Genomic DNA, 15,877 nt, shown 5'->3' with positions numbered 1-15,877 from the left:
GCCAGAAACATTTCTTAATATGTCTGTCCATAGATCATCAACACACAGACCATTCCGAGTTGAAGCATGGTATTACTCACTTTTATAATGTTCCAGAGCGGAATGTGTAATGAGATCACCCACCAATGTCAGGACCAAGTGATATAAACAACTGCTAAGAAGTACACTAAACTATGACTTCTGTAACCTGCTGCTCCTCAGACCTCACACTACTACAGTTTAACGTGGACTCGTTTCCTCATGTACCGACAAGTACGATTTCTATATCTTCAACTTCTACTCCGCAGGTCCACTTCAAAGGAAATGACACTTGACCTGTTTTTTTTACCATCCGAACATAACAAAGCCAATGTACAGTCACATTGAGTCATTATTGTTATCCAGAATTAACATCACCTAATTTCTACCAGATGGGGTTTGGAATAAACAGTCCGTGTTTTCGAAAAGTCGTTGCGAACAGCTTGCAGTAAAAAGAAGCAAACAAATTGGAAGAAAGCAGGCTTCGCGGCTATGGGTAAACTCTCTGAAGATTACGTGACCTCTCCCCTGAGGTTTGTATTTGCTCACAGTCATGTTAGGATGTGGTATTGCTTAGTCACATTCATATTATTGTGATAAAATGTTTAGAAGTGCTTTTGTATATTCAAACAATGCCAAGATCTAGTGCAAGCCAGAGGAGCAGACTGTAGAAAGCACACTACATTTTCCATGTTATAAATAAGTACTTCAGCTACAGACACACATGTTCCCGATTAAATGTAGAAAACCAGGATCAATCTCTGGATGCTTAAAGATCTGAGCCAGGAGATGGCAGACCATCAAAAGAAAGAAACGTTTCAATTCCAAGACTAGGAAGAGAATCGGGAGGATAAAGACATAGGTGTAGACTGCCATTTCTTTCAAAATGGAACAGTTCAAAGTGGGTTCTGGGGTCCCGGCCAAGAAATTAGTTTAACTCGCTCTGCATTTTTCATTATTTTCTTGAAAAGTCTACTAGGATGTTGGCAAAGGCCTTCTTTGGCTATAATGCAGTTGGAAATTGATGTATGGTAAAGTATGTGATATTTGACTGGAAACCTATAAACAAATGCAGACCATGGACTTATTAAAGTACTCAGGCCAAAGCCAGAAGACACATCAACCAGCTCATGAATTATGAGTTACTTTTAATGATTGTAACAGTTGCATATTGGATTATAACAATATACAGGAGAGCAGTGAGTTATCGAGTAGTCAAGTGATGGGTTTACCAGTGTTACTGGTAAATTCATTGCATCTACAGTTGTAGGGGAGATATTATGTATTTCTGATGATCTGCTCTGTATTACACACAAGAATTATAACATGCTCCCTGTGGAAATAATTCCGGATTTGAGAATAGAACATGTAGGCGTCCATGAGATATCTCTCCATGTATAGATCACTCTACGCGGAAGTTATAACAGAACAGCTATTATTATTATTATTATTATTTTAACTTATTTCTCTATTATTAAAAAACCGGCTTATAATAAATCTCAAGTCTAGGGACAGCTTAACGGACTTAGAAAGTTCCCCAAAAGAAACCTAACCAACCCTGTTGGAAAGTACAGGGGTATAATTACCTATTCAGAGGTCCAAGTCAAGTTTTACTTGTCATTACTTTAATTAGTATTTATGTTGCAGTGATACACTCTTGTCACCAAGACAAAAGTCTAAAGACAGCTATATCTTAAGATCTTTTTACACCGGCAGATTTCCTGGCTGGTAATGAACGCCGATAGTCGGTAATAAAATGTCGATTGATGCTCGTTTGTTCCATTTACATGTAGCAATGATCATGAGCATGGGGACGAAAAATCGTTTATACAATCGTTCCTCCCCGTACAGTTTGCATCTTGTCGGCAGCACATACCCTGTTTACACGGAGCTGCCAACAAACAATCATTTTTTTGGTCGTGTAAAAAAATCTCATCATTGCTACCATGTTTTAAGGGACAATGATCGGGAATGAGCGTTTGTACAACTGCTCAGTCGACTGATCATTTTCCCATGTAAAGGGGACATTATCTAAACTTATGGTTCATAGAACTTATTTCTGCCCTCAGAAACCCTCAATGACAAACACCAGCACAGCATAACCCAATTCTTATCTTTTTCAATATGGTGGAAAACCTGGTTTGCACAAAGATTAGTATTTCAAATTATCAGAAGTGCTAAATATTTTCCAGCAAATGGCTTCATTCTTGGTCGGATCATTGCATTCAAGGCTATGTAAAGCTTTGAAAGGGATTTTTTTTTTTTTAAATAAAAATGTCAGTGAGTGTGATTAGTGCAACTTTATAATTCGTTTTTATAAAAAAATATTTTTACTTTTTGAGATACAGCTGCTCTGTATTTTTCTATACAGAGCAGCTGTATCGTTCTCTAAATACTGTTCCCATCTGATCCCCGGGACTTACGGGTTCAGTGAAAGCAGGACCTGCTGACACTGAACCCCTCATGTCCGCAGGACCGACGGATTCAGGTCTTAGCGAACTATACAACTGCTCTGTATGCATAATACAGAGCAGTTGTATCTTAAAAAGTAAAAATCATTTTTAATAAAAAGTAATAATAAAGTTTCACCAAACACACTGATTGACCTTTTTATTAAAAAAAATAATAATTATTTACAAAGCTGTACATAGCCTTTAAGCCCAAAAATACACTCTGTAAGGCTGAGACAAGATGTCTACATGGACTATTTAAGAAAAACATACCAAGGTTGGGTTGGGACATTGCCAGTGATCTTTGACTTATTGGGGTAGAAGTCGTAACAGGATGAAGGTTCATATGAGTCATTTGCTGGGGCATTGTCTTTCGGGGGTCTTGCCATGTTGTAATTTTTTCCACGTGACTGTAATATAATAGAAAGAAGGTTATGATGATAAAACGGAATAAATAAATGATTGAAAGACACAAAGAATAATCCTAACAATATATTCAGATGAAAAAATTTATAACAAAGCTGGAAAAGTTCTAGTACATACAATCTTTTTCAAAGTGTGCAACTAGCTCCAAAGAATAGCAATAATAATACAGGACATGGCTATGTATGTATCTGCATATACATGTTTTTTTTTTTAATAAGCTTTCTACTAAGGTGTGAATATTCAATTACATGAATTAATGATGGGTGTCATCTGGTTACAAAGCTACCAGTGATATAAAACAAAATTAATGTATTACTTACTGTGAAATTATAAATGTGACTGTAAGAATAAATTTTCCTGTCAAAAGTAACAATCATATGTAGACAAACGTATATGTAGTCCGTGTGACGGACGTTTTTTTTTTAACGGCGTTACACTCTGCATGTATTTCTATGTGGCGGTTCACACGGCCGTTGTTTTAACAGACCGTGTGAAGGGCCCGTGAAAAAATAGGACAAGTCCTATTTTTGTCGGTTTTCACAGATCCCTCAGTAGACTCAAATCTATGAGGGATCCGTGAAAACGGGTACTGCACGGGTGCAACTCGGACGTGAAAAACTAATGGGGAGGACCCTCTGGCAGCGGCTTATGTCCCACCGGAACAAAGGATTGGGCATGTTGAAATCTAACACGCCCGTTCCTTTTTTCCAGTCAACAGACCCCATACACATGAGATAATTGGCCGATCCCATGGATAACACTGGGTTCAGTAGACTTTTTAGTTTATGTGTATGGTTAGCTTTAGCCGTAGCAAGATTACGCTACTGAAATCGCCAGGATTTCAGTTACTGCAAATTTTAACCCATGTGGTCTGACCCTTTAGATAACAAAAGTAAGTTAAAATTTATAATACGAGACAAAAGCCATGAGTGGCTAGATAATTTTTAATATAAAAAAAAACCAACACATTGGTAGGAACACAAATGTATATCAACTGCAATCCTCTAAAAAGCATGATATTCTGAGTAATTAAAATTATCGTAAGTGAATTTAATAGAAATACAGTGCCTTGTGAAAGTTTTCATCACCTTGGCGCTTTTCCTGTTTTTTTTGCATTACAACCTTGAAATAAAATGGATTCTTGGGGGTTTATACCATTTCATTTACACAACATGCCTTCTTTGAAAGTGCAAAATCGTTTTTTACTGTGAGAAAAACAATAATTAAGACAAAAAACAGAGAACTTTGATGTGCATAAGCTTTCAACCCCTGAAAGTCAATACTTTGTGGGGCTATCTTTTGTTGGAATTACAGATGAAAGTTTCTTGGCGTATGTCTCTACTAGCTTAGCACATCCAGACACTAGGATTTTGTCCATTGCACCAGGCAAAACTGCTCCAACTCCTTCAAGTTAGATGGGTTGCGTTGGTGTGAAGCATCTTTAAGTAATGTCACAGATTCTCATTTGGACTGAGGTCTGGGCTTTGACAAGGCCATTCCAAGACATTTTAATGTTTCCGCTTAAACCACTCTAGTGTATCTTTAGCAGTATGTTTAAAGGGGTTGTCCACTACCGGACAACTGATGAATTATCCACCTGATAGGTCATCAGTATATGATCTGTGGGGGTCGGACCCCGCACAGTTAAGCCATCCCGGCTGCCTCCGGGCCCCAGATGTCCATGCCGGAAGCAGATAGCTCCGGTCATGGAATAGCGGCCGAGCTGCAGTACTGCAGGTTCGGCAGTAATTCACGTGTCGGCAGGATGGCCGCTATGCAATGTACGGAGCCAACTGCTTCCGGCTCTGTACATTGCATAATGTGCAATAACATCCGCCCGCAGGCAACCGGAGAAGCTGATGGGTGTGGGGTTCGGGTGTCAGACCAGCACTGATTATATACTTATGACCTATCTGGTAGATATGTCATCAGTTGTCCGGTAGTGGACAACCCCTTTGAAGTCATTGTCCTGCTGGAAGGTGAACCTTCGTCCCAGTCTCAAATCTCTGTCAGACTGAAAACAGGTTTTCCAGTCCCTGCCGATAAAAAGAATCCTCACATTATGATGCTGCGACCACCATGCTTCACTGTAAGAATGGTGTTCTTGAGGTGATGTAAAGTTGTCTGTGCCACACATAGCATTTCCCATGATGGCCAGAAGTCAAATTTTAGTGTCATCTGACCAGAGAACCTTCTTCCATGTGTTTGAGGAGTCTGCCATATGCTGTTTGGCGAACTCAAAACGTGTTTTCTTATGTTTTTCTTTTCGCAATGGCTTTTTTTCTGGCCACACTTCCATACAGCCCCACTCTGTCGAGAGTACTGTATATAGTGGTCCTAATGACAAATACTTCCATCTCCGCTGTGGATCTTTGGAGCTCCTTCAGTGTTATCATTGGTGTTTTTGTTGAATCTCTGATTAATGCTCTTCCTGCCCGGCCTGTGAGTTTTGGTGGTCACGCTTCTCTTGTCAGGTTTGTAGTTGTGCTATATTCTTTCCATTCTATTACAATGAATTTAATGGTGCTTCATTGGAAGTTTAATGTTTAGGATATCTTTTTATAACCCTACTCTGATCTGTTTTATAACCCTACTACTCCACAACTTTGTCTCTGACCTGTTTGGAGAGCCTTGGTCTTCATGTTGCTTGACTAGTGGTGTTGCAAACTCACAGAACCAGTGCCTTTTATACTAACATTATGTGACAGATCATATGACACTTTTCACCAGAGGGACCTTATTCAACTAATTATATGACTTCTGGCTTGATGAGACCTTGAGTTATTTACAAGTTATGGGTGACATTATGGGTGTCAGGTCCGAGCATTCCTAGATGAACAGTTTCCTGGAAGGTGGATTGGTCGTCGTGGGCCAGTTGAATGGCCCCCTAGGTCTCCCGATCTGACCCCCTTAGACTTTTATCTTTGGGGTCATCTGAAGGCAATTGTCTATGCTGTGGAGATACGAGATGTGCAGCAACTGAAACTACGGATACTGGAAGCCTGTGCTCGCATTTCTTCTGCGGTGTTGCTATCAGTGTGTGAAGAGTGGGAGAAGAGGGTTGCATTGACAATCCAACACAATGGGCAGCACTTTGAACACATTTTATAAGTGGTTAGAAACTTGTAAATAACTCATGAAAGAATAAAGTAACGTTAAAACCAAGCACACCATTGTTTTTCTTGTGAAATTCTCGATAAGTTTGATGTGTCACATGACCCTCTTCCCATTGAAAAAACTAAAGTTGGATACAAAATGGCCGACTTCAAAATGGCCGCCATGGTCAACACCCAGCTTGAAAAGTTTCCCCCCTCCCATATACTAATGTGCCACAAACAGGAAGTTAATATCACCAACCATTGCCATTTTATTTAGGTGCATCCATATAGATGGCCCACCCTGTATATATATATATATATATATATATATATATATATATATATATATATATATATATATATATATATTAAATCAAGGTGTTTTTATCATTCCATTGTAACAATGTGGACTATTTTGTTAGGTCCCTTACATAAAATTACATTTAACAACCATTTTAATTCCAGGTTGTAATGCAACAAAACAGGAAGAACGCCAAGGGAGTGAATACTTTCGCAAGGCGCTATATATTCAGATTTCTCAATTATAGTTTAAGGACGGTCTCTAGGCATTAATTCAATTTATTTAAATATTTACCAATACAATACGTTGGAGCGAACTCTCATCATTCGCAAAGCTGCAGCTTTTATTTGATGATAAATCACTATTTCTCTGTATAGACAGCCCCAGGAAACAGAAAGCAATGCAGACACGAAAATTCTGAGGCTTTTGTTATGCAAACATGTTGCAATTACAGATAACAGTAGCTTAGAGTCAGACACCCAAAGTAATGGCCACTGGTGCCAAGATAGGGGCTTTGTCACTTGGAGAATAGAGACGATCTTATGACTCAGTCACTTCAAAGCATGACCACCCTCTGGTTAAGTCAGGAAAGGGTATGTCACAAAACTCAAACTTGTGAAGGTTTGACTCATTTATTGCACTTTACGGACTGACAGCTTGCAATGTGCCAGAATCCTGCTGAGACACCCACTCTATCCAGCAGAAGCTCAGGACGAGTTGAGAAATCTATTGGCATTGCTGTTGAGTAAGCGATGTGTCACTCTGGAACACCAGAAATAATGATAGGATTATAAACCGTGCCATTTCCCTTTCTGAGATGTATACTATCATACGGCTTTAAAACAAAACCATTTCAGCCAACGATATTTGTGTTAGTTAAACTTTACACAGGTGGATTCCGTAACGTAACACCTATCACTAACTCCTGCGCACCTTGTACAGATTGCATTTACACTGTTATTAAGACTGACTGTAAAATTTATTAGAGGTTCTCCTAAATTAAATTTTAGAATGATTAATATGAAAGGAAGAGACAGAGAACATTGTGGTGTGAGAAGCCTCCTGGTCCTTTCTCTGGCCTCAACTCAATGCTATTTTGAACATGATGTACAGCGTATAGTAACCTGAGACAGACTGTTTTTTTTGGGAGGCCTGACAACCCCAAATACAAGTTTCCAGGGGGCACTGTCTGACAACCCCATATAAAAGGCAGCTGCTGTTAGGTTATGTAATCATAAGTGTACACTGTATACCCATGTAATCATGGGTGTAACATAAATATGGGGTTCCTCCTAGTGTGTGCCTTCTTCTATGTGCTCAGACAAGCCCCCCTCTATATTCACTCCCCCAGCTCCCGTCACCGGGTGAAAACTGGAACTTTGACCCACTCTTCTGTCACTGCCCAAAATCATTGGGATGCTATCTGTTACACATCATGCACAGTACAGGAGATCCTGCAACAAGTAGAAGGGGCCTTGAACCAAAACACCTCACTTAGGGTATGTTGCCATAGGCAAATCTGACACATATTTACTAGAGGATCCGCGGCTGAAATCCGAGACTGACACTCAGATTCCTAATGCGGATGTGTATTTTACAATTCTGTGGATCTGTACGAGGATTAGCCCCATTCAATGGGGCTATCCACCATCTTTTCCGTGAATAATCTGCCAGAATAAGTAGCATGCTACTTATTTTCATATATTTTTTTATGCATTGCGCACTAAAGTCAGTGCAGATTTTTTTTCCGCTGCATGCAAACCGGGTTAGCTTCCGGCAAAACGACGGGTCCGGTGCACAACAGACACAAACGGAAACCATGGGCACCGGATCCGTCACCATTGAAATCAAAGGTGATGGAAACGTAAACCTCTGGTTTCCGTCGGTGTCAGTTTGTGTTCTGACGGAAACCTCAGACGGAACGTCAGAACGGGACCCCAACGCAGATGTCAACGAAGACTTATCAATGTCTCTGAAGCAATAGATCAGTTGTGACTGTGGGAGATGCTGTTGAGGTGACAGGTCATGTTAAAGCCTGTTCCTCTTGTGCTGAGCTTCACAGGCCTATACCTAACAGGTGCTAGAACAGACTGACTGCATATGTTCACCTGATGAAAAGACGGAAACTCTACCCAGCCTGCCCGCACCTCTAACACATGGGAGAAAAACCGGCTATTCTGTCAGTGAGACGAAAAGATAATGAATCAGGCAGGGGGAAGTATAATAACAATACTGGATAAACCAAGTATACAATTAAAAGAAAAACTGAGATTGCACTATGAGATCAAGTCTTCAATACTATTGTCATTAAAGGATAGGTTCAACTTTGGTGAACCTAAGGCTCATCTTACAGGGCCCGACATGGGCTGTGTAAACGAGCGCCGATCAACGAAACAGCTCGTTGATCGGCGCTAGTTTAGTCCTTTCACGAGGAGCTATGTATGGGGACGAGCGATGGTTACTCCGATCGTTCGTCCTCATACATTTTTATAATGTCGGCAGCATGTCTCCCTGTTTATACAGGGAGATGTGCTGCCGACAACGATAATATTTTCTGCTGCATGAACGATGCAATCAGCCGATGAACGAGCGCTTGCTCATTCCTCGACTGATCGTTGCCCTGTTTACCCAGGTTAATGATCGGGAACGAGCGTTCGCATGAATGATCATTTGCTCGATAATTGGCTGGTGTTAAAGGGACTTAAGTCTGTATATTAGAAAACTGTTTATATAAAAATCTGCAAGTATACTGTACTTCTCTCACTAGAATTTCTTAATGTATCTGATAATACAGCAGAAAATCTGCACGGTTCACCGTAGTCTGTTAGCAGACACAGGTTGTTTTATGCAGCCCCATAGGCAGAATATAGGCTGTAAAAAAACACTCATATAGAGAGAAATTCTGAAAAAAAGATGCAAATTAGAAAATTCTGTCTTTTCCTGTGCTACCCACATAAACAGCACGTCAAAGACATAACATAACAAACGACACACAAAGAAAGCAGGAAAAAGAAGACCATAAGATTTCTCCACATACAGAGATACGAGCTGTAGAAATAATTGTGCATGGATGTACTAGGCACTCCAACTGGAGTCAGAGGGGTTTTTCTGTTTATTTTCTGTGGAAATGCTTAACGCAGGCCGGGCTACAAAGACCACCAAGCACAAGGACATTAAATTATTTTTTTCTCTTATATGGCAATTCATTTCTACTCTATATAAATTATACTCATAGTAGCAATATTATGTACAGGTGTTTATTAAAACTGCTTGCAGAATTTATCATTGTGTAACTTCTTTTAATTGCTGTCATTTTCACCTAGCCCTAATTCTCGTGGGCATACATAGCATAGAGGCAGGCCATGCAGCTACTATGGGGACCCTGGAGAGAGGAGGCCAAGACGAAGTTGTCTGCTAGGATGGCTAGAACTTGGCAGGAATCTCCTCTTCACAGGCCTTACTCACCATGTTTTTAAATAATTGTGTGGGGAACAAACCCAAGGATCATGGAAAGGAGATGGGGCAGACAAGCACCAAGTCATTCTTTCCCAGGTGGTTTGGCAGTGTTAATCAGCACCATAATCTTTGGCATGTGGCCTCATCACCTCTACGTACACCCATGTTCTCACCCCAACACAACCCACTTAGATGGCTGGTTGCTTTTATAGATAGAGTTAATTTATGATGTATTTTACTATGAGCCCCTATCAAGTCTAGTTAGACCCCTCAAAAATATCACAGATGCAATGAAAGCAGATGAGTAAAGACAAAGGCCCCATGCACACGACCGTAGATTGTGTCCGTAATTGTGGACTGTAATCTGTGTCTGGGCCATAGAAAGCCTCCGCAAAAAATAGGACATGTCCTATCTTTTGCTTTTTACAGACCGTGCTCCCGTACTTTATATGGGAGCACGGGCCGAAAATGCGGATGACTGTCCGCGGCCGGCCGTGGCTGTAATCACGGACCGTGATTACAGGCACGGTCGTGGGCACGGGGCCTAAGGAGATACAATCAAATACCTTGCAACGATTCTCCCTGCACCTTATATGCAGTCATAATTATATGGCATGGCCTCCTGCAAGAACAAGCCCTTATTTTGTTATTCTTATGCTCTATTCTATATTTGTATATCTGGGACGTAATTTATCTTTCAACAATTCAAGGCGCATTAACACAATCGTGAGAGGCTCAACTGTTCCCAGCTGGAGTGTCAAGAAGAACCAGTAACTCTTCACCGGTGACCTAGTTATACTGTTGTAAATAGAATAATAAAGCCGATTACGCTACACTACGCAAAACCTACAATCTAGTTTGTGGAATATTAGACACAAGGGACAGAGAAGCAGACAGACGGAATGTGAAGTGTCTCTACCATGGAATATTTACAGCTTAGGATGCATAGCACTAGGTTTTACCTATCCAATACCAAATTTCCGTTGCTGGAGTGAATCGTGAAATGATAGAAAAATATGGTTGAGTTCTAAATATATAATAAAATCAGCATAAGTGGTTATAATCCTTTGGACCCATTTAGAGCTCACAAACATGGGCCGGGTCCTCCACATCACAGATATCCATCTCAAGTCTACGTAGAGGAACTGCGGAGAAAGTTATAATTCAGATATTTGAGGAGGTTAAATGTTCCAGAGTCTAAGGTGTCTTACATAATAGGCTCCATGTGTATTTTTAACAAGTATTATTTCTATTTTTATAATGTGTGTATGTATTATTAATGCTATGTATCTACAGCTATCCTAATAAAAAAAACATTATTTGCCTAAGGCCTTATTCACACGACAGTGAAAAACGTCACACGGCCGTTTTCAGAACAATGATGTTCTATGGGTGTATTCACACGTCCGTTTTTTTAACGGCCCATGAATAACGGGCGTCAAATAATAGGACATTTCACGGCCTGGCGGCCCCCATAGAAGTCAATAGATCAGTTTTTAACGGTTGTCAATACATGTAACAACCGTTAAAAACGGATCTGCGACATGGGGATTGGCAAGGGAACTACTAGTTTACTAGTTCGCTTGCTGGCTATCGGCGGCTCAATGACACTCACCGATGGAGCACCGTCTTCTGCTGTGGTCACTAGTCTTCATGGGTTCTGTGAAGGCGACGTGATGACGTCATCGCGCCACCTTCGCAGATCCCGTGAAGACGAGAGACCACACGTGAAGACGTGCTGCATCGGTGAGTGTCCTCGCGTCGCCTTCACAGATCCCGTGAAGACGAGAGACCTTACCTGAAGAAGACAGCGCTGCATTGGTGAGTATGTAGGGATTCATGTCGGGCTGTGCGGCTTCATCTACATCGTGGGCTGTGTGGCATCATATACAGGAGGGCTGTGTGTTATCTACAGGGGGCTGGGTGGCATCTACAGGGGGGCTGTGTGGCATATACAGGGAAGTGTGTGACATCATCTACAGGGAGGCGTGTGGCATCATATACAGGGACGCTGTGCGGCATATACAGGGACGCTGTGTGGCATATACAGGGAGGTGTGTGGCATCATATACAGGGAGATGTGTGGCATCATATACAGGAGGTGTGTGGCATCATATACAGGGAGTTGTGTGGCATCATCTACAGGGAGATGTGTGGCATCATATACAGGAAGATGTGTGGCATCATATACAGGAGGTGTCTGGCATCATATACAGGGAGATGTGTGGCATCATATACAGGGAGGTGTGTGACATCATATACAGGGAGGTGTGTGACATCATATACAGGGAGGTGTGTGACATCATATACAGGGAGGTGTGTGACATCATATACAGGGAGGCTGTAAACAGTGTCTAGGTGAACATGTGACCTTCCTTTGGGTGTTTTCAGGGGGCTGAGACAAAAAAAACCCGACCAATGAATGAAATTCATCAGTTTTTTTAACGGCCATGAAAAACTGATGCAAAACGGATGTCAAACGGACATTAGAAACGGACAGACGGACTGGAAATGGGTGAAAATTTAGAGACACACTGATGCAAAATGGCCATGAAAAACTGACAGTTGATCAGTTTTTAATGGACATTTTTTTTCACGGTCGTGTGCACTTCACTTCTAGGAAATTTTTCACCAAAGTTTAACTAGTTGGCCGCTTCATAGTCCAAAAGCGACAACTGAAGGTCAGAAGAAGAGATCTGACTACCCCCAACTCCTTTGAAACAGGGCTCTTCTTGTTTGTAAGGTGTAAGAGTTGTAGGTAACTGTGTTAAATAACCATTCTGAGTGCTCAGGGATTATTGTAAAAATGGGTAAAGAGGACATAAGTTGCACACTATTTTCCAGCACCCTGGTAGGTAAATGGGGAGGGGTGGGCATTTAATAAACGGAAATCCATGCAATTGATCAGTTTTTTCAATATTGGTAATATGCACTAATATAAAATGAAGTTTTCCTTAAAAATTTTTGAAGGTTAAAAATGTTGCAGTTGCTCACGTAACCTCATAAGTCAATTACTCTTTAAAATACTCTCTTCTTGACATTATAATGTCAGAACAATGGTGGTGGCCCATCTGAAAGCCCAAGTCACAAGCAAATGCTATAAAATGTCAGTAATTTGAATTGTTGCCAACAAGCATGTAAATTAGATGATTTTAAATAGAGTTGTTGATCACAGCCTGTATACTGTAGGCAGGTGCTGCTCCACCCTCTGTTGTTTTCTATCCACCCAGGTCTCCTGCTGTATTGATCTACACAATTACAGATATCACAAGATCAAGAATCCCAGGTTGTAAAAAAAAAAATGCATAAATCAGCACTTGCAAAATAAAAGACATTAAGCAATTAATTCCCTAGAATTAATTCTAAAAGGGACCAATAACGATAAACTGACCACCATATGTCCAGCAGCTGGGACTCCCAAGTTATCTGTGAACTGTGGGAGAATCTGACAGCAAGTGTTAAATTTCCCTGTAGCACCACCGCAGGGGAAATGATGAATTACACTGTCCTCATTTAAATAAATGCATCATTAGTGTAGTAGTACATGGAAAAGCGGGGTCCTCCAGAGCAAGAGGCACTCTTTGTAGCTGCTCTCCACTCTGGCTAATAGATGAGGGTCCTGAACAGACCCCACCATCATTAACAGAAATATTTAATAGGGGTACTTAAAAGTGTTTTTTCCTTTTTTTTAACCAGACAGACCCTTTTAAAGAGGCTCTGTCACCAGATTTTGCAACCCCTATCTCCTATTGCAGCAGATCGGCGCTGCAATGTAGAGAAGAGTAAAGTTTTTTGTTTTTTAAAACGAGCATTTTTGGCCAAGTTATGACCATTTTTATATTTATGCAAATGAGGCTTTCTAAAGTACAACTGGGCGTGTATTGAGTATGTACATCTGGGCATTTTTACTTCTTTTACTAGCTGGGCGTTGTGAATAGAAGTGTATGATGCTCCAGGCGACAGAGGCTAAATCGACTTACCTGCAACAGTTGATTCTGCAGCAGCATCGGCGTTTGCAGGTAAGTCGATGTAGCCTCTGTCGCCTGGTGCCGATGTGTCCTCGCTCTTCCGACACGATGCAGGACCTGGGGCAGGAAGTGATGTCACAGCGTGATCTCTCGAGAACACGCTGTGTGTCTGTGCACTGCCAGAAGCTGGGTGGTAACGAAGAGAAGTGGATGATGCTGATTCGTCAGCATCATACACTTCTATTCACAACGCCCAGCTAGTAAAACAAGTAAAAACGCCCAGATGTACACACACATAATACACGCCCAGTTGTACTTTAAACACGCCCAGTTGTACTTTAGAAAGCCTCATTTGCATAAATATAAAAATGGTCATAACTTGGCCAAAAATGCTCATTTAAAAAAAAATAAAAATAAAAATGTTACTCTTATCTACATTGCAGCGCCGATCTGCTGCAATAGGAGATAGGGGTTGCAAAATCTGGTGACAGATCCTCTTTAAGCTTCTTAACACCATAACTATATCAAAACTAAAATATACTAGAACTATATCAAAGCTAAATTTCATCACGGCATCAGCCGCAAAAAAATATGTAATTAGAGTGAGAACATATCTTGAAACTGTAACAAAAAGTGACTCTCTGATGTAAACGTGTAAACGTACCCATGAGCCGTACAGTACATTATTTCATATCTATCCATGTTTAATAACAAATCTAGAGCCTCCAAAGAAACACTAGTCCATCAGAGGTGTACTTTGTGCCAATGGTAAATACATGTGTATTCCGTGCTTCATTGGGAATTGAACTTTCTGACTTCCTGCTCACACAACACTTCCCTTCATCCAGCACGGCTTCAAATGGAATGGAATCAATAACACGTCTGTTTTAAAGCATGCCATCTAGTTTAAGGTGGCCTTTGAAGAAAATTGGTAACAAGTTGAAATTACTGGTTGAGTAAAAGCATAATAATCTTACCAGTGTAGGGTGATTCAAAGATCAGTCAGTAAGTTAACAGAAAATTGCTGATTTAAGCATGATAAAGCTGCTGCACGCGAGAGCTATTCAAGGCTCGTTTTTGCCTTTTGAGACTGAGCCGATATTCATGTTAATGTAGACCACAATTTGTCAAAAACTAGTGAGCAGAGACTATATTCTCATAAATATTGCCTCCTAATAATGGCCATACGAATACGAAAATGGTCAGGACGATGGTTTTCTATCCCGTCATTCTCATTCTCATCAATGGTGGTTTGTCATTGGCTACAATGCATAAGAACAACCAATATTGAATGATTGACCCTAGCTGTCACGAACATTTTTCATCAGGTATCCTTGGTACTTACACTCTGGAGCACTTAATGCTGTAAAAATTTGCCAGTTGACCAAAATTGTCAAAACTGATTTTTACTGCTAACTTCTATCTATTGCCAGCTTTAGATATGTCGCTATAAAGGCTAACTCATCATTCAACCTAGTTGTAGGTCTTTTTTGGTGATATGTGACTGTGGGCATTTCTTTGTTGGCTACAAGCTATGCTTGTTCCCAGATACGGCTCGTTTGCCTTTGAGCTTGTCCAATGACCTAGCAATTTTGAAGTGTCTGGACTCTTGGTTATGATGTGGCCTATCCAGCTATTTTCTTAACCTACTGACCACTATAGAAATTAAATACAGTCTACAACTTTCCAATGATAGCATTTTCTATCTAGGACCCTACCCTATCATTGAATTCACTGTGTTATTGAATCCAGAAGGTTGGAGAGCATGCAGAAGCTTATCCTAGGGGGGAAACAAGTTGTTACAAACAAGTGACTCATTCAAAGTTATGTAAAAATGTACCAGGAATTTTTGGTTTTAACATCTAGTTAACGCTATAACATAACATTTCTAGAGAACGATGGCTCAGGGCTGTAGCACAGGGGCCATTAGTTTAAATCTGACTAGGGCAACATTCCATGTTTTCCATGTGTTCAGTTCTGACACAGAATATGCTTTTAACCCCTGGTCACAACCCATCGTATTTTTATCAACATACTGTATTGCCCTTGTTTTTCTCCAACATCATATATCCAAATAGTACTGAATTTAAAAAAAGTTTAGATTAGTGGATTTTTAGATTAGTGGATGTACATGGGGAAGAATGAAAAGGGTAGCTTAAA

The 15,877-nt window shown here is 40.5% G+C and overlaps 1 protein-coding gene across 1 annotated transcript in view; it reads right to left on the bottom strand.

Moving 5' to 3' along the window:
- The window catches only part of WWTR1 (WW domain containing transcription regulator 1), an 89,026-nt gene that overhangs the window by 31,923 nt on the left and 41,226 nt on the right, over positions 1-15,877 (bottom strand). The window contains exon 2 of the mRNA XM_075861437.1: positions 2,742-2,878. Coding sequence (XP_075717552.1) covers positions 2,742-2,878 — 137 coding nt within the window. The remainder of the gene's footprint in view (positions 1-2,741; positions 2,879-15,877) is intronic.

This window comes from Rhinoderma darwinii, chromosome 4 (assembly GCF_050947455.1).
Source record: "Rhinoderma darwinii isolate aRhiDar2 chromosome 4, aRhiDar2.hap1, whole genome shotgun sequence".
NCBI classification, from domain to species: Eukaryota; Metazoa; Chordata; class Amphibia; order Anura; family Rhinodermatidae; genus Rhinoderma; species Rhinoderma darwinii.
Note: the sequence above shows the minus strand (reverse complement) of the source record. Positions and strands in the feature narration are given on the sequence as shown.